Source organism: Trachemys scripta, chromosome 4 (genome assembly GCF_013100865.1).
Source record: "Trachemys scripta elegans isolate TJP31775 chromosome 4, CAS_Tse_1.0, whole genome shotgun sequence".
NCBI lineage: Eukaryota > Metazoa > Chordata > Testudines > Emydidae > Trachemys > Trachemys scripta.
The window spans coordinates 38,369,122-38,394,463 of NC_048301.1; the positions used below are offsets into that span (position 1 = coordinate 38,369,122).

Consider the following 25,342-nt stretch of genomic DNA (forward strand, 5'->3'; position numbering starts at 1 on the left):
AGCTTGGGTACAAGGAAAGTGCAGAATGGATTGACATTTACTTTCCGCAGTGGTGGCACAGGGAGGTTGGCAAGAGCCAATTGTATCACAGGGACATTCATATGATCTGAAGGTCTAAGATCCCATCCCAGTTCCCCTTGGAGGTTTGGGTAGCTAGAATCAGAACCTCCATGCAGGAAGGGGTGTCTTGTTGCCATGCCTGTGAACCAAACTTGTAGAGCTCTTTCACTCTCTCTTGCCATGTAGTCACAAGGTTTGGCTTTGATTTCCCCTGAAGGGATTTTCCCATTGTCCTTAATATAATTATAAAGAAACCTCTTTGTTTTTCCTAGAAGAAACTGCCTTTTCTATTGAGTTGGGCAGGGTGGTTAGTATTGTTCAAACTCAGAGTTGACTCACCCAGGTATGTTTTATCACCAGGTTTGTTCACTCAACTTTATTTACTGTCCCCCCTCCATACACGCACATGCCAACTTCCTGTCTTTGTTTTCATACAGTGAATGTAGGGCTCATGAAAGGTGTCAGATTTACAGCTCTGAAGTGCACAGACCAGGTTTGTGAAGGAAGCAATAATCCCAGCTCCCTCACACTGTCATCTCCTCTGTGTTTTGACTATAATGGCAGGCAAATAGATTAGACAAAATGCTCCCGTGCAGTGTGACATATGAGGGAATCCAATCTTTCCACCTCCATCTGTCTAATGCCACGTTTCTTGCTCCATTGTAGCCATATTTTTCTTATATGTAATCTGTTGTCCTCCTCAGTTCTGTCTTCCGCCCACTGGCATCCAGTCAAATGCTTCTCTAGGAACATAGTTTTTTTACATTCATACAACATGTCTAAACCACTTTAGCCTTCTTTCTCAAATCATTGTCTCTATAATCTGCACATCAGCATTAGTTACTCTTCCCACTGGCAGTCACCAAGTATTCTCATCATTATCTCTGATGGAATGTGTAAAGTTTCATGTTGTGGGCTTCTAGCATTTGCCAGGTTTCAGAAACATATAACAATGTTGGTATTACAATGACACTGTATAACTTTATCTTGTTTCTTACGTGAATTTCCTTATTTTTCCAAATATTTACCAGTCTCGTAAGCGCCACTTGCCTTCTGAGTTCTTGCTTTCACTTCCTTATGGCATTGACCATCAGCACCTTGTTTCCAAGATATACAAAATTCTTAACGATCACTGTCAATCGCATACTCCATCATTGCTTACTCCTCTTTACAACTATCATGACTTTCATTTTCTTTTGATTTCATTTGATGTTCTGATTTTTCATCCTACTTTCATGGCCTCACATTTGACATTGGAGAGTGTCTTTCCATGGCATTGTTATGTGTGTTCAACAGAGAAATATTATCTGCAAAGTCAAGATCTTGATGTTTTCCTCTGCTTCACATAACGTGTGTATCTTTCTTTGATGTTGCTCTTTGCATCATATAATATATCACAATGCAAAAAAGAAGAGGTGATAAGATGCAACACTGCCCCGCTCCAGTGATGATATCAAAGCAAATGGTCTTTCAACTTTCTGTCTTTCCATAACATTTTGAATCTTCATACAGCATCTTGACCAATAATACTATCTTTCTTGGATGCCCATATTGTTGCAAGATTTTCCATAGTGACTCTCTGTGAACGCAGTCGAAAGCTTTGGTGAAATCTATGAAGTTCAAGACTAATCTTCTCTGGTATGTGAGCCCTTTCTCAACAAATCGTCTCAGGATAAAGATGTGACCTACAGTCTAAAGCTTGCTTGCTCATTATGCAGTTTTTCATTTTTGACCAATTTGATTCTGTTCAATAGTATACTGCAGAACACTTTCCTGGGTACTGAAAGTAATGTTATTTCTTGCCAGTTATCTCACACCAGTTTGTTCCCTTTCTTTGGTAATTTACACATCAGACTTTTGTTCCAATCCTCTGGACAGAGTTCTTTCTCCCAAACAATAAACACGGTACATGTACTACCCCATCCTCACCAGCTTTAAGCATTTCAGCAGTAATCTTATCTTGACCAGGCACTTTGCTGATTTTTATCTGCTTAATTGCTTTCTCTATTTCTGTTTCTAAATTTCTAGCAGTGAAATGTTCAATCCTTACCTACTTCACATCCACTGATCTAAATTGTTGGCTCTTCTTGGCTGAGTTCTTCATTAAAATGTTATTACCATCATTTCTTTTGTTCTACTTCTGTTTTTAACAATCTTCCATCTTTTGCTTTTACGATACCCCTGTGACTCCGCAACCAGGATGACAATTGCATATGTAACCCAGCCCTGAGGCATAGCTGCTGCTTTCTCCTTTTTCTCCTCAGGGTTGTAGGCCCTGGGTTCACCAGGTACCTGGTGTCTCTAGCCAACTACATGCCTCCTTGTGCAGAGAACACAAAGAACCTGTCCCTTAGGAAAATATTCAACACCCAATCTCATACAAAGTAGTGTCAGTCAAAGCAATAAATAAATAAATAAATAAATAAAAATAGCTATCGCAATGCCCAGAGAAATAAAACAGTAACTGTTTTTTTTTTTTAAGTAACTGGGGAACTCAGAATAGGGAATAAAGGGAAAAGGGATCACAATAATAAAAGACAAAATTAACAATAAATAATCTCTATCCTTTCCAACATTTACAGACAATACATACTACCCCGCTTCTTCCCAGCACCCACCTAGACAGATAGTGAGTATTGGCTCAATCTTTGATGGGTGATACAGCACTGAAATCAGTGGCAGGCTGAAAGCACAATATCAAAATAAATAAACCAGGATGTTCTTACGAAGTATCCATACCAAGGATAGTAAGATTGTCCTTGTGGCTCTCTAGGATTCAGATGTGCAGTTAGACTGGCTCTTGTTAGCCTCACCTTGACTGTCTCCTCAGCCTCCTGGGTTTCTGGTCTCTGCTGTGATGACACTATTCAACATCCCAGAAATACCAAAAGGGATCAAAGTCTTCCCTTGGATAGAAATGTGAAAGGTAGAAAGGTCCTTCCTGGCTGTGTAGTGCCTTTCCCTGCTGTACTCCAACTGAAAGTAAAGTCAGTCCCTTTTCTCTGAGTCCTGGCTCATGAGTGGTCCCACATAGTGTAGCTAGCTGGGTCTATCTCCCTCCCCAGACTCTAGGCAACCTAGGAAACAGATTCCTGAGCCTCTGCCACCATTACTGCTATAGAGCATGGGTGAGTCCCCTAGATCAGTGGTTCCCAAACTGGGGTTCGGGAACCCCTAGGGTTCGCAAAATGTTACAGGGGGGTTCTCAGGAAAAAATTCCCTAATGGTGGACAGAGTTGTCCCAGCAGCCTGGAGCCCCTGGACTTCCAAGAGTTAAGCAGATCAAAGCAAGCATATCTATCACACTGAGGAGATTTAAACTTCAAGACTCCTTATAAGAAATGGAAAGGATGGTGGATATTTTTTGCTGGTTTTAAAATTAAATAGGCAGCTAGTATTGTTTTAAAAATTATTATGAAGAACAAGTTTAAGCTTTGTTGTAACGTGCGTTGTTTGCCTGGACTGCTCAAGACCTGAATGCTTGTGTAGGAGGAACTCTTTGAGTTGGCTTCTTAAATACCTTCATGCTGTTTCACATCTGATACTCCTTGATCAAACATAGGAGCCTTGTCTTATAACAGACTTATTCAAAGTGATATAAGCTATGAAAGTGAGATCTTGGAAGAGTGTTGCCATTTTCATAATGTAATAAAAATACTGTAATGATAAATAATAATTAATAATAAAGAGTGTGTAATAAGCATGTCATAAAAACAAATTTTATATTTCCAAGATCACTGCTCTTATAATTTATACTCAGGTAAAGGAGAAAATCCCTGGAAATATTCATTTTTAGGAGGGGGTTCGTGAGACTTGACATTTTAGTGAAAGGGGTTCACAGGTTGTTAAAGTTTGGGAACCACTGCCCTAGATCCTCAGTGTGGTACTTCAGGAGCACTCCCTCCAAAGAGGTTACACTTATGTATCTGAATCATTTTCTTAGAGTCACCTTTGACTGATGCATGTTTGGCTTCTCTTGCTTTTTTGTCAAGCCATTCTCTCTTATCTTGCTGACATAACTCCTTTACTTCTTTGCCTTTCTCTTCATACTCCTATTGCAGCTTGTATTCTTGCCATGTCACCTGTGGGCTGTAATACTTTGGTTTAATTTCAGTTGCTGAGTTTAGTGTGGAGGGGCTAGGTGGTGCTGGTAGCCTGTAATATACAGGAGGTCAGACTAGATCATCTGGTGGTCCCCTCTGACGCTGAACTCTATGATTCTGTGACACCTATGCTTGCCTCTTTTGTTTTTTTTACGGCTTTTCTTTCCTCAGTCAATTTCCATTTCATGGCTGCGTCCACAGTTTTCTTTCCTTGATCCAAGTGAAATTGTGGCTGCTTCCAAGCAAACATATCTAAGGCAAGCCCATTGCTCTTCTATACCATCATTCATTCATTACCCACTGCTCTTTAAATCCATTTGAGAGCTGGATTGTAAAATCCCTCCTGATTCCTGGCAGACCCAGCTCTAGGGATGAGGATTTTGGGTCTCACTTGCCATATTGTAGAACTTTTTATTCCCCCTGTCCAGAGGCATCTTTAGTATTGGTCATTTTTCTCTTCTGATGTATTTTCCAGTTCCTATTGGACAAAGTATCTGCACCATAAAATCAGCCCCAGTTGTTTCCTCAGAGAGCCCAAGGACTAATTGGGCCATTGAGACTGAACTCCCCTCACAGCCCTAGCTGTTTTCCCTCCAGGCGATCCTGGAGGCACCCAGGCAAGGTTGTGTGTTGGAAGCTTGCATTCTTGCTGCCTGTACTGTACTCTGTGTGCATAAATAAAGGAGTTCAGTGCCAGGGCTGTCAAGTCAGCACTTTTCACTGGTGCCAAAATCACTATATTTTGCCTTTTTAAATACTTTTTTTTTTTTTTTTAAATCCCTTCTCCCAGAAAATCTGTTGCTTCCCCCAACCAGAATTAGGAGAGGGATAATCAATCAGCATCTTCTGTTAGTCTCAAAGGTGCCACAGGACCCTCTGTTGCTTTTGATAATCCTTGAGGCAAGAGGATTTGTGATAAGGAGCTAAGAAGTTTTCTCTCAGTAGCAAAGAAAAACTGGAACATACCAAGAGACCAAATTCCTGTACTTGTGTAAAACTTTAGTAAGGAGGTTTTGCACAGGGGCAGGGAAGGCAGAAGGGAGGCTAGGCAAATCCCTCCTCCTGCCAATCTCGCTGCATTGCCTCTCCAGGGAGGATACTTCAAACTCCCAGGCTGTAGTACTGGTGGGGACCCACATGGGGAGTTAAGGCCAGAAGATCCTCAGAGTTTGTGGGCAAACTGGCCAGCCCCAGCCCCAAAACTTCCCTCTGTATTGCTGCAAACAGAGCACAGTGAAGCAGTGTTGTGTGGCATGCAGGTAGTGTGAAGATCCCCCTGGCATGGACACTCTGCAGAAACTCTAAGCATACCTCCCACGAGTAAAACCATAGCAGTAGAGATGGGTATCTCTTGCTGTGAGGAGTTCTTGTCATGCTGTGTGGAAAAGATAAACTAATTTTGAATTGGTCCTGCTAGGTCCTGAGGAAACCAAGTCAGAGCAATGTACAGCAATCAAGTTTCTTGATGGAATTCAAGGCTCTTCCATATAGGTGACCAGATGGTGATGGGAGTCACTGTGAAAAGAAATCTAGATAGATAGTTCATCCCTGTCTCACAAGTGAAGGCCCTGAAAGCAGTGAAGGGTTCTGGACATGTAAAGCAGACTCCTGTCCTTTTAAGCTGCAGAAAGCCAGTATGGACCTAGAACATCAATGCCTCTGTCAGAGAAAGTGATCTGCCAACTGCCCTGCAGTGAGTAATAATCCAGCTGGTTCTCAAAGAAACATGCATTTGAGGTCAATTATCTCAGCAGCAGTCACTCCATCTCCAACCTCTCGAGCCTGGGCAGAGTTATCAAGAGAGTGGTGGGGAACAAACTTCAGAACTTAATAACTGCCAGTATCCTAGTCTTCTTGCTATTGGGGTTCAAACCAGGATATGGCATAGGGATGGTTTTAATGTGTGATCTTCCTATGGCAATTAACAGAGCACAGACATCTATGCTGATACTGTTTATTCACATATAAGATCCAGTAGGAGTGCAAGGTGCATCACTATGTTGGCTCTACTCATTTCTCTTAGACAAATTTCTCTGTGGCATTTTTATGTTCCCCCTTACTGTGGTATTTGAGCAGCTCACAAAAATCCTGTGAGGTTGGGAAGTACTGTTCTCCCCATTTTACAGCTAGGGGGAACTGAAGTACAGAGAGTCTAAATGACTTGCCTATGGTCATGTAGGAAGTCTGTGGCAAAGCAGGGGAATTGAAGTCCCAAGTCCTAAGCAACACTTCAATCAGTGGCCACCTTTCCCCTCAGAGAGTCAAATCCAAGAGATTCAAAAAGGCAGTTGATCCGTTTCCCAAAGAGTTCTTGCATGCTGAGGTCTGCAAGGCTCAGTCTTTCCTCCTCTTCTTTTCAACTTGATGGGAGACCTCTAAGGGAGGTAGTGAGATGCCATAGATCCATATTACTAATGTGATGCTGAAGATAACCATTTGCACATCTGTTTCTCAGTAGATACAGGCAGTGCTAACCTCCAGATATTCCAGTGCCTGAGAGAAATAAGGACATGGGTGTATGGCAGATGACTAAGGCTCAAGAAGAGGGAGATACTTTGAGAAGCAGATATGGATATTAACCTAATTATCTACTGAGAGAATTTATCCTCAGACTGTCAAGGTGATGTGCAGTCTCTGAGTTCTGTCAGTCTTATCACTGCTGCTGAGAACACAGATAGCCACAGTGTCAAGAAGTGCCTTCTAGTCAAAAACTCTTCAGAACAGGTGGCCACAGTGATTCACACATTTGTCACCTCCTGATTAGAGTTTTGCAACACACACTACCTGGGGTGAATGTGATGGCTACCTGGAAGCTCCAGCTAGTACAAATTCCCTTAGTCCACCTCCTAAGCAAGAAAGATCAACAAAAACATTTCATGTCAGTGTTCGATTGGCTCCCCATTCAACTCCAGCTCCACTTTAGAGGTCCTTAAGGAGCTAGAGTCTAATTGTTTTACAAAAATCCTCTCCATCCATAAACCACTGATGCAATTGCACTCAGTGGGTAGGTGAGGGTATGGCTGAGTGATCACAGGATTCAGGATGTTCTCCGTGCAGATCCCTGGCTATGAATTTCCTTACCGCCAGAGAACAGGAAAAGCCCAAGCCAGACTGACTTTACAGTTGTCTGCAAACCCTTCCCAATAATGATGATTGATGGTTGATCTGGAATTCCCCATCTCCCAAACTCTCTTTTAATATCATTTGGCAGTAGGGTGACCAGACAGCAAGTGTGAAAAATCGGGACAGGGGCTGGGGGGTAATAGGCACCTATATAAGACAAAGCCCCAAATATCGGGACTGTCCCTATAAAATTGGGACATCTGGTCACCCTATTTGGCAGAATAAAGGAAGGGTATAGACAATGGGGTCCTTCACAGCCAGAAAAATGTAATTTTGGATGGTGTATCTACTGGTGAGATAATGCATGATGGCTGTTTTTAAAAGGCCTGCTATAGAGAGATTAGGTATCCCTGCCCTTGGCCACACAGTGAGTAAGTGTGAGAGCCAGGATTAGCACTCAGGAGACCCTTGTGCCTAGCATTGAGCTCACATCACAAGAACATGCTGACTTGTACATGTTTGGGGATATAGAAATGCTTGTTAATAACTTGTTTTTGCAAGTTGGAGTTATAAAGCTGAATGAGTGACACGGCAAACATTTCTATGGCAACAGAGTGATGTCACCAACAGCATTTTGACTTTACAACTGATTTCATTTGAAGGAAAAACTGAGCTTAGCCCCAGAACATTTCAGCATTTGATATGGAAACACATAAAGTCACTGTAGTGCATGTGTGTGTCTGTTGACTTCTGTGAGTCCTGCACCTGTACCTCAGGGCAGAATTTGTGCCAAATATACATATTCTTTTCCCCCAGAGGAGTCTGAAAGTTGTTCCTGGGAGGGTTGCAACACATTGACGAGATGGTGTGAAGGAAGCTTTCACTGCTGCTGTCTATGTGTCTGATCAGTGGGTAAACAGAGAGGTGAGATGATCCCTGAGATGTGTGGTGATGGGGAAAGCACCTAAATAAACAGATAAATTAACTCAAAAACAAAAAATGTAAAAGTTAATATAAAATACAGGAAATATTTCCGATGGGAGATTAGAACCCTGTTAAAAATAGCTCAGAGGTACCCACTGCCCGGTTAAATCATAAAACAAAAGTTAAAAGAAAATTAACAGTGCAAAGAAAAAAAATCATTTTCTTCACTATGGGGGTCCAAAGTGGGTTTTTGGCTTTCAAGCCACACATGGATCTTCCAAGAGATACTGAGTTCTCTGAGAGATTTTAAACTAAAAATGAGTTATTGACATTGGGCCAAATCTTTAGCTGATGTAAATATGCCCCCATTTTAAGTCAATGGCTTAAAGTTTTAAATCAGCTATGCTGATTTACACCAGCTGTGGATCTGGCCCATTATCTTTTCAGTCAGGAACTTCAACTTTAACAGAACTCATCCGAAAGCATGTTCTTATTCTCTCTCTCTCTCTTTCTTACACATCAGCAGATGAAGTCAGTCCTGGGTGTTTTCTTATGTTTCCTTAAATACCGAGAAGACAACAAAAGATATTTAAAACACCGTGCACATTGTACTCAATGGGAGTGGAAGGGAAATGTACAGAAATATCCCCTTTCTAGGGATGTATCAACTCACACACCTTCCTGGAAAAGACAAAAGGGCAAGGGCGGGGGGAGGGGGAGAAGCTCAAGAGAAAACAACAGCAGAAGCCTGTGTTGCTGGATTATCTTCCATGTCATATGAAAATACTTTTTCCAAAGTTTGAAAGCGTTTCTTAAGAGCAGCCAGCAGCATATTGAGATTTCCCTCCTCTCCTTTCCAACAACAAAGCAAAGTTCCACCCTCCCTCCCTCCCTCTCTCTCTTTTCTCTTCTCTTAAAAAAAAAAGTTTTGAGAATTTCACTTTTCTATTCACAGCAGCCCTGGCCAAAGTAAAGCCCTCTTTTACATTGACGTCAAGATCTTTACCAAGATTAGGGTTTCATTTCTGTATTGCAGCAATTAGCCAGGGAATGTATAAAAGGCTTCAGGGAAGCAAGCTAGGACTCCAGAGGGAAAGCACTTTGCACCACAGACAGATAGCGCGAGAGAGGAGGGAGACAGGGACACACAGAGAGAGGGACAGAAAGTTTGTGTACAAAGACCTTAAAAAAAAGTAGCGTTGCACCTGGTAACACTGGTGACACAGAAATTAGAGGTCTGCTTAGTGCTTAAATAGCTGAGAGACAATGGGACAGGAGAGGAAAGTGAACGATCTCTGCTTAAATTTCATAATTGCAGGGAAGTAGAAGCACAGCTGCCTCTGTCTTTAACGGACTCAAAAGGGCTATTGGATAAGGGAAACATTTTAGTCTCTGAAAAAGAAAAAGCAGCTCAGAGTAGAATGAATTTCATGCTGAGTTCTGGCTTTGACCAGCCTGAGTATATTTAATAATTTCTGCTGCCGTTGAGAGAAAGAGGCGGGAGGTGGAGGGGGCTGATGAGTTTTTTAAAAATGCCTTTCATTTTATTTTATCTTATTTTTTAAATGAGTGCTCAGGGCAAAAAAGGGAGCTGAAGGGAACCCGTTGGAGAGCAGCAGCAGGGAAGATGGGTCTGTTAAGCGTGGATTTGCTGATCGCGCTTCAGATCTTGCCGGTTTTTTTCTCCAATTGCCTCTTTCTTGCACTCTACGACTCTGTGATCCTCCTGAAGCACATGGTGCTGCTCCTGAGTCGCTCTAAGGCGGCGCGTGGCGAGTGGAGAAGAATGCTGACCTCGGAGGGACTACGCTGCGTCTGGAATAGCTTCCTCCTAGATGCCTACAAACAGGTGGGTAGGTGGGAAGGGGATGGAGAGGAGGTGAGAAAAGGCACCCCCGTTCCGGGGGGGGTCTGTGCGCTGTGCACAGTGTTTCCACTTTGTGCCCTGCGCTAAACTAGAGTTTGGTTTGGCATTGGGAGAGTGGAAAACAGCTGTTCTTCAGGCGGGTAGGGGATTGGGATTTAAAGACCTTGGTTCTGTGCCCTCCTCTGCCACTGACTCTCTGTGCAATTTAGGGCAAGTCATTTAACCTTTTTCTGCCGCCGTTTTTCTAGCTGTACCGGGAGAATAATGGTACTTATCTTTGTAAAGTGCGTTGAGAGTGTTGGATGAAACATTATATAAGTGCTGAACATAATTAAATATCTTTGTCAACCATTTAACCAGTGCAATATCATCAGAAGTTATACAAAGATTAGGTCTTTAAATAACATCTCAAGGTGATCTGAATGCCCATGACAGCAAAGGATAAAAATAACCCTAGGGCATTATATCATCATTTTTATTCAGCTCATCTGTTCATTTTTGTATTGGGAAGGAAGGCAGTGCGACAGTGTGAGTAGGTTTAAAAAAAGAGAGCCCCTTTTCTCTTATGAAGGTGGTGAAAACAGGACATAACAAAGCTTAAAAATAAACTTGTAACCAGCTGAGGGACAGCTGCCTGATCTTCTTCTTCGCTGCATGCACAATGTGCCTCAAGTGGCACGTGACCAGGATTCATCACTGAATTTGGTCCGCTGGTGATTTTGGTTAATAATGCTAATAGCAGTTACACAACACATGCTCTTTCCAAGTTCCACACAAACATTAACTAATGAGCCTGGATAAAACCCCTGAAAGTAACTGTATCCCCACTTGATAGATTGGGAAACTGAGGCACAGAGACATTACAGATTTTGCTCCAAATCATCCAGCAAGTAAGGGCTTGTCTATGCAAACGCTTTGTTTGCAGCAAACTGGGACATGAATCTACCCTGCGCTAGCCTACTGAGCACCAAGAGTACATGTGGACCCAGCTATCGCACACTAAAAGTTCCCTAGTGCTCTGTAATCTGCTTCCATTTGAAAGAGGGATAGACAAAAGTGCACTAGGGAAATTTTAGTGTGTGCCATGAGGGTTCAGGTGGACACTTAGCTTGCATCAGGCTGGTGCAGAGTAAATTCACACCATGACTTGCTGTGAACTAAGTATTAATTTACACAAGCTCTACAAAGCAAAACTGGGATTAGAAACCAGAAGTTACTGTCTCACAGCCTTGTGATCCGTTTATTGGAATGTTCTGTTTTATTAAGATTATTTAAAAACAAAAACCCATCTGATGGACTTAGGTTAACTATCTCTTATATCCTGTCTGAATCATAGCTATTTATCTGCTGAAAAGCATTTCTTGTTGTGCTACCTCTCCTCCCACTACAATAGCATTATATATTTACTCTTAGGTAGAGCTGTAGGGAGCTGCTGATGGTGGTGCTTAGTTACTGATTTAGTTTGATATGTAACACCAAGTGCCTGTCCTGAAGCTCTTGGCACAAGTACATACTTTTCAGTATATAAAACAAATACAGATTACATTAGCTATCCCAACCGCAATCAACCCCTTAACTCACCACAATACAAATCAAATATTTGCAAAATATAATAATTCTAATTACTTTTATCGCACTTTAATCTCCAAAACACTTCAGATATTAACTAAATAAATGTCTCAATGCCCTTGTGAAGTAGGCTGCAAAACGTTATTATTCCCATTTTGCTGCGTGGGGAAGTGAGACAGAAAGATGAACATGTGACTTGATCATGGGTACAGAGGAAACCAGTAGCAGAGCTGTGATTCGCACTCATGCATTCCCAGCTCCTAGACTTGGGCTCTGAACACTGTGCCTCGCATTGGGAGAAGGCTCAGATATTCACTAGCTTCCTGAAGGTGAATGGAAATGTTTTAAAAGTCTCCAAAACCCCTTATATACATGAAAACTCTTTAACTTCTGTAGTAAGTTACATCAACATTCAAATGATGCATAATGCACTTTAAAACAAGGCTATTAAATAACTTCCTTCTTTCCATTCCTGTTAAGACCTGAGTTCATGATTCAGTGTTTCCTCATCTGCTACTGATGGCATCACTGACACCTGAAGGAGTGGGTAGCTCTTCACTGGTGTTAGCAAAGAAACTCAAATCTTAACTTCAAGGCTTAGAAGGTAATAAAAAGCCTTTTATTTTACCTTTAAACTGCCTAGAACACATCAACCGTATCATGTAGGGTGATATCCTAGCCCCAGTGAAGTCAATGGCAAAATTCATATTGACTTCAATAGGGCCAGTATTTTACGCCCCCATCTCAAAAGGGGGTGCGGGGGGGGAATTCCTTCACAGCAGTGATTCTTAAGGAGAGCCTCACAGTGACTACACAGAGCACCTGATTGAGTAATCACAGATATAATTGGAAAGATTCCTGTTGACTTCAGTGATGTTGAGGCCCAAAAAACACTGAAGATTCCTGACTGTTGTAGAGGCAGAAGTGACAGACTACATTGAAGATCAATATTAACAGTGAAAGAGGAATGGGTTGTAAATTGCTTGCATATGAATCTCTGGGAGTCTCCTGCCACTTCTGCAGGGCAGGGGGGAAGCTAGTTAAATAGAAAGCCAATTTGCTCTGGTAGAGTCCAAAGGAGACCACACTTCTGCGGCTCTGTGGCATAAATGTGAACAAACAATGTAAAACAGTGAAATGCATGAACCTAAAGAATGTCCAGTAGGGCCTCTCCACAAATGTATATTTTTCCAAGTCCTGAAATGGATTTTGCATGTCAGAACCACTTAATTGTTGTATTCCCAAATCCAGCTGGGCAGAGGGGGTAGATGTCAATCGGATTTAAATACATGCCTAACATTAGGCATGTGCTTAACTGTCTTTCTGAATCAGGGCCTTCTTCACTAGTAGTAATACTTTGCAGTTACATAGTGCATGTCAAATGAGCACCTCAGAGAATTTTACCAATACTAAGTAAACCCACAAAATCTCTGTGAGGTTCGTAATCTCAATTTTACAGATGGGAAAACTGAGGCACAGATAGTTGAAGTAGACCAAAGCCACACACAAAGGTAGTGGAAGAACCTGGAATGAAACCAAGAGCACCCAGTCCCATATAGTAATAACACTACCTAGCTGTTATGTAGTGCTCTTCATCAGTAAATCTCAAAGCACTTTACAAAGATATCATTTTACAGAGGGAGAAACTTGAGTCAGAGAGAGGTGAAGTGACTTGCTCAAGGTCACCCAGCAGGCCATTGGTAGAGTTGAGACTAGAACTCAGGTCTCCTGTCTCCCAGCCCAGTACTCTAGCCACTAGACACACTACCTCGCCAAACAAATTAGTTTCCTTTGATTTTTTTTTTAAAAGGTCTTGTTTACAGGGGAAAATTGATTAGCATGGCTATTGTGAAATAAACTAATCCGTAATAGCTATTCTGGAATAGTTCCATGTGTGGATACTATTCCAGAACAAAAGTAATTTTATTCCAGAATAATTACTCTGACTTGGAAGTGCATTAATTATTGCAGAATAAAGTGACTTTTATTCTAGAATAGCATCTGCATGGGGAGCTATTCTGGAATAGCTATTCAGGTCAATTGCCATGTAGACAAGCACATAATACAGGGGTGGGAAAACTACGGCCTGGGGGCCACATCCGACTCTTCAGACGTTTTAATCTGGCCCTCAAGCTCCTGCCGGGGAGTAGGGTCTGGGGCTTGCCCTGCTCTGGCACTCCAGCTGGGGGCTTGCCCCGCTCCATGCATGCCGTGGCTCCGTGCAGCTCCTGGAAGCAGCAGCATGTCCCCCCTCCAGCTCCTATGCGTAGGGGCAGCCAGGGGGCTCTGCACGCTACCCCCACCCCAAGTGCCGCCCCCACAGCTCCCATTGGCTGCAGGGGCAGCGCCTGCAGATGGGGCAGCGCGCTGAACCACCTGGCTGCGCCTCTGTGTAGGAACCGGAGAGGGGACATGCTGCTGCTGCTGCTGTTTCCGGGAGCTACTTCAGGTAAGTGCGACCTGGAGCCTGCACACTTGACTCTCTCCCATGCCCCAACCCCCTGCCCCTGCCCTGGTCCCCTCCTGCCCTCTGAACCCCTGGGTCCCAGCCTGGAGCACCCTCCTGCACCCCAACCCCCAATTTCGTGAGCATTCATGGCCTGCCATACAATTTCCATACCTAGATGTGGCCCTCGGGCCAAGAAGTTTGCCCACCCCTGACATAGTACGTTACACCCAGATTTGTGCTTGTTATTCCTATCTTTCTGACAGGACTTGCTTCTAGTTCTGGAAGATCCCAAATATTGGACCTTAAGACTATGATTTTTTTATGTACAAGAAAACTATTTTAGGTCATTTTAAAAGTGTTTTAAATATTTTAGTTAACATTTTAATCTCCTTTTCTGGACTCATGGACTCATGGACAGCTGAATTTATCATGAATCTAAGGCACATGCTCTTACCATCAGAAGAGTTAAATATAGTTCCAATAATATTTCAGTTTCAGTTTTCAATCCTTCTATAACAGGCTTTCTGCATTTCTGTAAGATATGAGGCATATAGAGAATACTTGATGTGGTGTGAAATAAATGCTTTATTGTCACTCATATGGATGACCTATATAATTCATTCAGAAGCAATGTAAATATCCCCCAAACTCTCTCTTTCTCTCTGTATAGTCATCCAAAGAGATATACATGTTTTCCTAGTAATCATTTCACTCACCACTTCTGTGGGGGAACACAGCTGTTTGTAAACAGCACACAGCAATACTACAGAACAGTTAAGAGTAGAAAGCAGTGTCCAAATAATAAAAAGCACCCTAGGCTTTCTCTGAGATGAAGCTACTTTGCCTAGTCTGCTAGCTCTGTTAACTCCCATTATAATAGTTAACCTTGTTCTAAAGAACCTCTCTTTGCAACACATCTTGTATGTGCAGTCCATAATTAGGGGTGGTGCAGAGCCATGTTTGACTCACAAGGCCACTACACCCCATGGCTCTGTTTCCTCACGGGAGGAGAAGGAGGGGGGTGTTATATAAATCATCAAGAGGGAACAGTGTAGGCATTATCAACAATTAATCTGGCAGATGTTCAAATCAGAAACCAGAACTCAGGAACTTGTAAGAAATATACTAATCACTGATAAAATGCACATGAGAAAATAAACAAACATCAGAGAATTACTCAGTTGTTCCTATTCTGCTGGGGGGAGAGGGTGGAGGGAGGAGGAAAACAGCTTATGTAAAATGTTCCAGTGTAAGAGAATGCTGTACATTTGCTAAACAAGTAAATCAAAGTATCTATTGTTTGCCCACTGAGGATGTTAAAGTCTTTTGTTTTTGCTACTAGATCCTCCCAGGTGATAATGTCCTAACCAAAAGGCTGCATCAAGTTTCTGCTGCTGTATGCAATAGTAGTTTATAACAAGAGGACAATGGAAAAATACCATTGCAAAGTTAGGAATGGGTATCCCATTGGCAAGCTATGAAGCTCTCTGTCCAGTGATTTATAGCTTTCATTTCTAGTCCTCAAAGGATAGCAGGAAGTAGGATCTTAAACCTGTCACTTGTCCAAGATTGAATATTGCCCATTCTGCACCTCAATGCCAGTGTAATTTTGAGGGATAATTCTATATTTGGATTGTGTTTTAAATGGAATTTTGTTGAAGCAGCAATATTATTTTGAATGTCAAAAGACATTCTCTCTCTCTCTCTCCCCAATACTACAGTGATCAGAATGATACTGTATAAATAGTTTGATTGATGGATTCATAGCTAAGTTTATGTGTGCATGTGCGTGCAGATCCTTCCAGTCTCTAAAAAGAGTTGAACCAAAAGCAAACTCTCACATGAAGACTCCAGAATTTAGAGAAAGTTTGGATCTGGATCCAATCTTCAGGGGATGGGCTCATCTCTGGATTTAATAGTAGATTAAACCAGTGCTATGAGCTCTGATGGAGGCTCAGTTAAATCACCAGACATACCATCAAACACATGGCCCTCTTCCCATATAATAGGTGTACTCATTCCTAGAAGCACCAGCATGCAACTCAACATCTGGAAGGGCATCACAGCTTCTGACAACACGGATTGCTCAAGGGTGTTCTGCAACATTGCAGAGCAATATTTCCAAAGGTAGTATAAAGAGCAAGTGCCTCATTTCTATTGATCAGCTTTTCAGCATACCACTCGGTTACAATGCTACTTTGGGAGGCTTTTCAGACAGTAGAGCAAAGACCTCTTAGCTCGAACCCTTATGCACTTTGTTAATTTTGATCTGGAGGGCAAGGAAGTGTCTTTCTTTGAATTTCATGGCAATAAGAGGAACTTATGAAATAAGCCCTCTGCTAAAAATGAATTGTAAATAGTTTTAGGTCCAAAATGTAAGCATTGTCTAGTGTTTAAAAATATTTGTCCTCCCAAACCTGTATTAATAGCACTGATTTTACAAAATGTAACATTAGCAAAATTATTTTCATTGAAATTTTCAAGTACAAATGATAATAAAATAAACTTAAAACTAATAATAATAATAATAATAACTAAACCTTCCCCTCAGTATTGGGAACCCAAACTCTACAGGGCTTGGGCTTGAACTCCTGAACCAGGAAGTAGGGCTGCCAACTCTTCCCCCAATGCCCCTGGCAATATTGTTAACAAATAATATTAATAATAAAGACCTCAGTCACATCTTGTAGGTATAGCCCATAATTAGGGGTGGTATAGAGCCATGTTTGACTCACAAGGCCACTACACCCCATGGTCCTGCCTCCCCATGGTTTACTCCCACCCTTCTTTGGAGCATTATGTGCCCCTAGGGGAATATAGAGGGAGTAGAAATGGAATTCTGCTAGGTCCTTATGTGGGAAGCAAGGACTCCTTATGCGACCCCCCCTCCGACCCCCCGCAGTGCATTCTCATATATGGGCCAGTCAGAGTTTGTCCCTAAGTGAGTAAGGAGGGCAGGGTTTGGCCAATGATTTTTATTAGGACTGTGTCATTTTAATTCTTCTTCTCCCCTAGCCTCACAGACCTGAAACTAAATAAAGAGCAAGAGCACCAATGAAATCCAGCATCCCCTGTTCTCCCCATGTTGTACACACTGTTTTAAAAGCAAATGCCCTCTTCCCTGTGGTGAATGAACAGTACACATTAATGTATACTCTTCCAGGCAGGGACCTTAGGGGATTTATATGCACTGAGGGATTCCTACACAACTTTGGGTCTTGTAAAAAGCAAATACTACTAATACTTTGAATAACCTTGCTGCCAGAGCCTGACTAACATCTGGATGAGGCTCTGAGAAATGACAGGCTCTTCTGGGGCTGCATTTTACTGAATAGAATCAAAGCAAAGAGAAGAACTTGAAAGGGAGTTAAGAGCTCAGGGGGTTCTGCCCATAGCCAGTAGCTGGGCTCCAATCCCTACCACGGCATGGCCATGTTTAAATGGCTAATACCATAGCCTGCTAATTATCTGGCAACACCTATTTTCTTTAGGGAGTTGATGTAGCTTGATGAGCCTGCCCAATGGTTCAAAAATCCCTGATGTGGGGCCTGAAAGCAGTTTTTCAATGCACAGGATCCCAAGAGGGATATGTTAGATCTGATAAAAAGCAAAGCAAAAAGAAAGCAAATCAGGAGATGATGTTTTGTCCACGGGGCTTTTCCCAGGCCATGTGGAAAATGTTCAACAAAGTTAGTAGTATGTTCTGTTTCCAGCTTGTGGTTTATGAATAGGTCTTTCTTTTCCTCCCCTTCCCCTTCATTTTGCAGTTGACATGCTAAAGCAGCATTAGCGTTGCTCCCCCTTTCCATTGTGCACAACGCTCCAGAACGAGATGCCCAGTATCAGAGCCGTCAAATGAATGCAGGATTGGCCTTAAGCACAAACAGTGCAAGTTATTGCTTTGAGGTGGGGAGGTCCCTTTGCTTGTGGAGATGGTGAGACAGGGGGGCCTCACAGTTCATGGGCTAGCTTGCTGTCCTCTGAAAGCAGGATCAGCCACCGCAGCTTGGGATCCATAAGGCCAGCATTGAGTGACTAAACAGTCAGCACAGAAGTGCGTGATTATATAAATGCTGGAGCCAGAGTTATTGCATGTGAGAGAAGTTCTGCTGGTTTGTTTCTTAGAACATATCTTTTGCCAGCTTTTGTGTAAGATTTCAAAAGCAGTTGGGCTGACTATTATGTGGCTTTTTTGGTAGGCATTTTCATTGCGTCAATTTTTTTCCAATAGCTATTTTTTTCCTTTCTGTAATAAATAACGACAACAAAGAGAACAGAAAAGCCCCACAATGCAGATGATCAGTGAGGATGATATTGTCATCCCGTGTCAATCCCGTTCCTGAGTCTGGTGAAATGAAGAGGCCCTTTGGGAACGTCAGAACTTCATCAAGACCAATTAGCGGAGATGTTGCTGCTTGTGTTTAAGCATTAATGACTGGGCAGGGTTGGGTTTTTGGAGTGGCTAACATTGGCATGGAACAAGGCAACGACCTAATTACTCCTCTGCAGGAGCAGAAAATGCCTTGTGAATGCCTGCTTGGCAAGGATGTCTCATTAAAGACAAAGCGGCAAACACAACTCTCCTCGAAGCAAAAATTAACATGATAGGTACCCCATGGCTGTGAGACTTTCTTGTGTCTGTGGGAAATAAAATGAGGTTAGCCACACCGGGGGATATCTTGGCTGCGTTTTAGTCTACAGGATGTCATGGAACTAGTTTTTATTTTGTCTCCAAACCTCATCTTTTTGGTTTGCAAGGAATACTCTGCCTACGGGAGGCACAGAGAACACCCTTGCATTGTTGGAGCACAGTCACACATGCTAACATCCTTGGCACCATTGTGAAGTAATACTTGAAGGGCACTATTATACTAATGTCCAATTGAAACAATTTTGATTTTTCCCTCCAGGGTTTAGGAATCTAAACAGCGAAAGTGGCATTTGGTAGAGCCTAATGCAGAGTTGGGAAAGAGGAATTTACTCAGTGAATATAGCCTCTTTTTCTGCCCACATAATATTCATAAGCAGATTATGGTTTTCCTCAAATTTATTGATGAGTATAAAGCTGGTCAAAAAAATTTCATTCATAATATTTTTCCAAAGTAAAACTGGAAAAACTTGGGCAAAATGAGGCCTATCTACCTCACAGGCATGTTGGGAACTTCTTTAATTAGCTATATGTTCCCGAAGCATTAAATACAACAGTAAAAATTCCCATAAAATCTGTTGGCTTGAAGAGAGAGTCAGGGGAAAGGAAGAACAGGTTCAGTGTCAATTACCCTTTGAAAAAAGTGGAACTGAACCATAAAGGATCATATATTCACCAGGGAAAGTTAGGTTTCAGGTGAAGAGATGGAAGTCCCTGTACCTACAATGTGCTCATTGCTGGATTTTAGCTATAATGGAGATTTTTCCCCCCATCAGCTGAGCATCCTGCTCTCAACTCTGGTTCTTACTGGTTCTGGCTTTTCAGGAGGCAACGCTTGGTAATGAAATCTGAGATGACTTCTGTGGGCCAAATTCAGAAGTCCTTACTGAGTTCTTACTCAATGAAACTCCTGCTAGCTTCAGTAGGAGTGTAGTTACTGAATACAGTCTGGATTAGAACCTCAGGATTTGGTTCTCTATGAATTCAATCAAAACAGTATTTTTCTGAACATCATGAGATAGGCAGGAGATGAGAAGAGAGAGAAATTAGCAGGGAAATAAAAAAACAATTACATTATTGTTATAGAGCTTGATGCTAAGGAGAGATGTGCAGGAGTTGCAGTGACTGGACTTATTAATTGTCTTTTATAGTAGTACTTTGTAATTCCATATCATCTTTCAGAACACCTTGTAGACTTTAGTCAATCTTCACAAAACCCTTGTGTGATGCATACATATTATCTCCATTGTATAGATGGGGAAACTGAGGCACTGATGGGTGCAAGGACTTTCCCACAATCGCACAGTGAGTCAGAGTCAGATCTAGGGATAAGGCCATGAACACCTAACTACCAATCACCTGCTTCAGACACTAGCCACACTCTTCTCTCCTCCTGCTGCTGCAGGAGAAACACAGCAATGGGAGAAGACACTGGTCTTATATAGATCATTTGTTTAAAACCAGGATCCCTGCAGCATTTTCTGTGTAGGGAGCACACTGTGTTGTTTGAACAGCTGACTGTGTTTGTTTAGTGAGAGTGAACATGAAGGACACTGTGGAAGCAAGTCACAATAACTCATCATGTCTTTATTTGTTTTGACATCAGGTGAAATTGGGAGGAGAAGCCCCAAACTCCAATGTGATCCACATAGCTAATGGCAGCAGCAGCAGCAGTAGCAGAAGGAAAAGTGTTGGCGGGAAATATGGAACCAAGTGCCACCTCCTTGACTTTGCCAATTCAGAGCGCCCGCTTGTGGTTAACTTTGGTTCAGCCACCTGACCCCCATTCACGAGCCAGCTGTCGGCCTTCGGCAAGCTGGTGGAGGAGTTCTCAGGTGTGGCCGATTTCCTGTTGGTCTACATCGATGAGGCTCACCCATCGGATGGCTGGGCTGCCCCTGGGATCTCCCCCTCCTCATTTGAGGTGAGGAAGCACAGGAACCAGGAAGACCGATGTGCTGCTGCTAACCAGCTCCTGGAGCGGTTTTCCTTGCCACCCCAGTGCCAAGTGGTAGCTGACTGCATGGACAATAATGCCAATGTGGCCTATGGGGTCTCCTTCGAACGAGTGTGCATCGTGCAGAGACAGAAAATTGCCTACCTGGGGGGCAAGGGCCCCTTTTTCTACAACCTCCAGGAAGTCCGGCTTTGGCTGGAGCAAAACTTCAGCAAGAGATGAAATCCAGTCTAAGTTGAACAAAGTGTGTCAAGAGCCTTGTCCCTTTAAAGTGATATAAAAGGGAAAAAAAAACACTGTTTTACAATAGGTCTTTTGGGGCCTGTTGCAGGAGAACAGGTTCAATAATAAGGTCAAATGAATGCAAGCCAGGAAAAAAAACAAAAAAACCCCCAGCACATAAAAAGAGAATTGTGTGAGACAATCCTACTCCTGCCTTCTTAACAGGGCAGAAAAGGCCACTGTGAAAAGTGCTGCTGCTGCGCATGAAAGGTGGTGGGATGAGATTTCTCGCCCATCCTTTTAACAACATGTTGACTTTAGGTTCAGAAGAAAGCATTGCTTCCTGGAAGGCGATTCTGCGGAGAGGCAACCTCATGTATTTGATCAGGGACATCTCACTTTTCCATTGAGGCCTGTGTAGGCAACTTGCCAGCAACCTGGGACCTTCAATTAATTTGCATAAAATGGAGTGGATTATGACTGCCTTCCTGTTTTGATAGAGATGTATGACCCAGCAGAGACTACAAGATCCACCATGCAGTGCAAACTGGCTGCTCAGTTCAAGATGAAACATTGTATGTGGATTTTGTTACTCTCTACAGGCAGCCTCTCTGCGTTGTGTGTGTGTGTGTGTACAGTACGCACACATACACACACACACAAACACACACACACACTCTTAGGCTTCTGTATGTTAGCAATTAAATTGGCAGCAGGCCACACCATAGAACTCCATAGGCTGCATTTGGCTCTCAGGCTACACCTTGGTCACCACTTTGAGACAGAGAAGGAGAGAGAGAGAGAGTGAAGAAAAGCGGTGATGGGCGGGCGGGGGAGGGAGAAGGATACAGATGAAAGAGTCTGCAAGATCCTAAGATCAAAGGAGTGAGGGAGAAAGAAACAGAGATTGTGTAATAAAACTATAACTTTTCACTTTGAAAATTCAGAAAGTGGGATTATTTGTCACCAACACACACAGATATACACACACAGCGAAGAGTTCAGCTGATGCCAGCCTTCAATATGTGGGACTGAAAAGATGTATTCATTGCTGCTTTTTTCTTTTTCTTTCTTAAAGAGAAACAGCAGAGAGAGAGAGAGAGAAAGAGAATTAGGGGTAATTTTGTGTTTAGTTTTGTAAAAGTAATTTATTTCTTTTGACCTAGCAGGCATATTTTTGAGCGGGGGCGGGACTTACACACCACTTTACCTCATTGGAATTGAAACCTGTCCAGTTGATTACCCTGTTAAAATGGTCATGTTGATTTTTGCTATCCTAGATGCCTGCAATTAGTTTACAGCCATATTAGTTCATTGAAAAGTTAAACAGTCTTTAGCCTCAGCAACTGCAATTCTGTTGGGCAGGATAGCATTTGGTTCATGTTTCATTCTTCTTCTCAGAAGCCTTTGGGGAAAAAAACCCCATCACACTGGCCTCACAGTCACCACTTTATTTCTCTGAAGAGGTTAAGGATGAACTGAGTGAATTATCAAGAACAATTGTAACAAATGGCTGGATTTCTCAAAAATGGCTGAGGGGAATATTCTGAAGTATATTTAAAGAGACACTGTCAACTTGGTCTAGGCCTTAAGTATGTTTAGGTTTTGTAAAAAATTAAGGGATTTTACAAAACCTAACACAAATGGACATGCTTCCATTGTGCTAGTGCATGAGAACTGGGAAGTGAAACTGACTAATTACAAGAGTGAACCTGACCAGCGTAGTTTCACAGTCCAAGCTGAGAGAAATGCAAAACAAGCAAACAGCATAAAGTGGGGGAAAATAAAGGAAAGTGTTAAATCTCTTACCCTGCTAATCACCTGAGATGTTAGTACAAATACAGGGAAGAACTGGAAAAAAAAAAGAAATATTTCTATTTTACAGTGTCCCTTTAATCACACTTGGCATATTTCCTTTTATTTTGGTGTGAGTCAATTCAGCTAATGCACATGGCATTTTAAAAAAAAATATGTCTCTTTTAAGAACAGATATGACATTTTGACAGCAAGTGAGTGTGATTTCTTATGCATCCAGGTTAATGCCTCCCCCCTGGATGCATAAACAAACCCTGGTAAAGCATAGGGTGACCAGATGTCCCAATTTTATAGGGACAGTCCTGATTTTTGGGTCTTTTTCTTATATAGGGGCCTATTACCCCCCACCCCCGTACCGATTTTTCACACTTGCTGTCTGGTCACCCTAGTAAAGCATCCCAGAGAATCTGGTGGGGAATGGAGTTCAGAGAGCCAAGTTCAGCTGGGTGGATGGAAGAGCGTGGTACTCCTGTATTTCAGGTTTTCATACTTGCGCTAAGTAATTTGTGATGAGGGGTAAAAAAGGGAAGATGACATACACTGTTGCCTTCTTTAGGGTGGGCCAAGGGTATATAGTAAGAGGTAAGAAGAAAAAATTGAACAATGGAAAATTTAGGCTGAATATCCATCTACTCCAATGTCTGCCTTCTGGTATATAAACCTGACTTCTCAGACCATTCAGTGAAGTGATAATGACCTAGCAATTACTATGGTAGATTGTTACACATTTTTATGACTGTGTGGGAGAGCTACCTTAAACCTATGAACACAGAAACAGGAATTGCCTACTGGATCAGATCACTAGTTCATCTAGTGCAGTATCCTATCTCGGATAGTGTCAGATGCTTTAGAAGAAGGTGCAAGAATCCCTATACTGGACCATTCAGAAGTAAACTGTCCACAGGAGTTACTTGTTCTGAACCACAGATAGTTAATGCTTGGCTTTATCCTTTCTACTGTGACTACAGATGTCTTCATTATCCATATAAATGCCTGGTCCTTTTTTGGAATTCTGTGAAGAACTTGAGCTCAGTTCTGTCTCATGGCAGTGAATCTGACGATCAAAACACATCCTGTGTTTAAAAAAAAATTCCTTTTATCAAATTTGTTGCCTTTCAATTTAATTGAATTTCTCCTTGGTCTTGTATTATAAGACAGAGTAAATAGGGGCACCCAATTCTCCTTCTGTGTGTCATTCATTATTTTGTATACTTTTGATGCAAGTCTTATTTGTGTCCTTTCTAAACAAAACAATCCTAATCTTTCAATCCCTCATATGGGTCCATATCTCTTATCATTTCCTCCCATTTCTGGACTCCTTTTCTTTTTGCTTAACTACCTTTTTCAGGTAGGGTGACCAGAGCTGAAAACAGTATTCCAGATGAAAACATTCAGTGGGTGTATATAATAATGTAATATTTTCTATTCCATTCTTCAGACATCCTAAACTTTATCATTCCATAACTGCTTCAGGCTATAACCCGATGTGCTTTGTAAAGCTTAAACCTACCTTTCTTTCTTTCTTTCTTTCTTTCTTTCTTCCTTCAATCTGGGACTTTTAGCATTGTCTAAGTTGTCTGTTTGCGAAATGCCAACCCAAGTGTCTAATATGACTGTTGAAACATATCTTAAGATCACAAGAAGGAGTCCGAATTAGTAACTCTAATACTCCTTTGCATAGCTAAAGTCACAGTAATTTTGCATAGCTTTTTTCTCCCTTTTGGATTTCTACTATTTTGTCCCTCTCTTATGTGTGGGTGTCTTGTTATTCATAGGTGGGTTTTCATTGCACAGCAAGGGAATTATAAAACTGGCTTCTGTAAATAGACAATCCTCAAGGATCAGAACTTTCTTTCTTGGCAACATAAATTCCTGACCCTGGCCAAAATGCAAAGATGCTGGCAACCTCTGTGGTTATCATGACAGGGATACATTTTGTAAATTCTTTTGATCCCTCCAGAAAACATATGGCCAAAAAGCAGAGGGGAATATTTTCAATAGAAAAGAAATGAGCTTAGAGAAAAAGATGTTTTGTCTTTTATAAGTGATTAATAGAAACATTAAATACAATTCCTTTAATTTTTTGATGGTGTAAAAGGATACAACTTTTAGAAAAGGTTTAAAGAATAATGAAATAATGTCACCATTTTGCTACTAACATGGCATAATTGGCCAGGTGCATTGTGAGGTTGGGTTTCCCTTTCTCTGTACCTTTACACAAGGCATCTGCTGGACCAGAATAACTATTGTTTATTCCAGTATGGCAAATCTTACATTCTGAAGTTGAATAGAATTCACAGAAGAGGCTAATGCCTGAAAATATTCCAGAAAGTCACTGCACAGAATAGGGAATGCAGTCCTGTCCCTTGGCAGTAGCTGGAGATCGGTAACTGTTTTTTAAAATATCCTAGCATGCCTGCAAAGTCACTTTGGACCTGATTCTCCACAGACGTTTGCCTTATATCATTATTTAGCCCTGTGCAAAATAAGTGTAAGTGACACCACCAGAATGATAGCTTTTTGCTCATCCTTTGCACTTGTGTAAATGATGACACAAGGTGAAAGGCAGTGGAGAATCTGGCCCGGCACATTTTAAAATGAAAAAATGCATGGCAAAATGTATGTCACTGAACAGCTGCGCTAAGGACTTCAAAAACCTAAAGGC

The 25,342-nt window shown here is 41.9% G+C and overlaps 1 protein-coding gene across 2 annotated transcripts; it reads left to right on the forward strand.

Moving 5' to 3' along the window:
• Positions 1 to 9,099: 9,099 nt before the first annotated feature.
• Positions 9,100 to 24,097, forward strand: DIO2 (iodothyronine deiodinase 2). Of its 2 annotated transcripts, none has more exons than XM_034768967.1 (2): positions 9,100 to 9,999; positions 20,290 to 20,862. In XM_034768967.1, exons 1-2 carry the CDS (start codon positions 9,778 to 9,780, stop codon positions 20,860 to 20,862), a joined length of 795 nt encoding a protein of 264 aa, XP_034624858.1. In that variant the 5' UTR covers positions 9,100 to 9,777. The 2 variants fall into 2 exon arrangements, with proteins under 2 accessions (XP_034624858.1, XP_034624857.1); XM_034768966.1 differs by having other exon boundaries at positions 9,103 to 9,999; positions 20,290 to 24,097.
• The last annotated feature ends 1,245 nt before the right edge of the window (positions 24,098 to 25,342 follow it).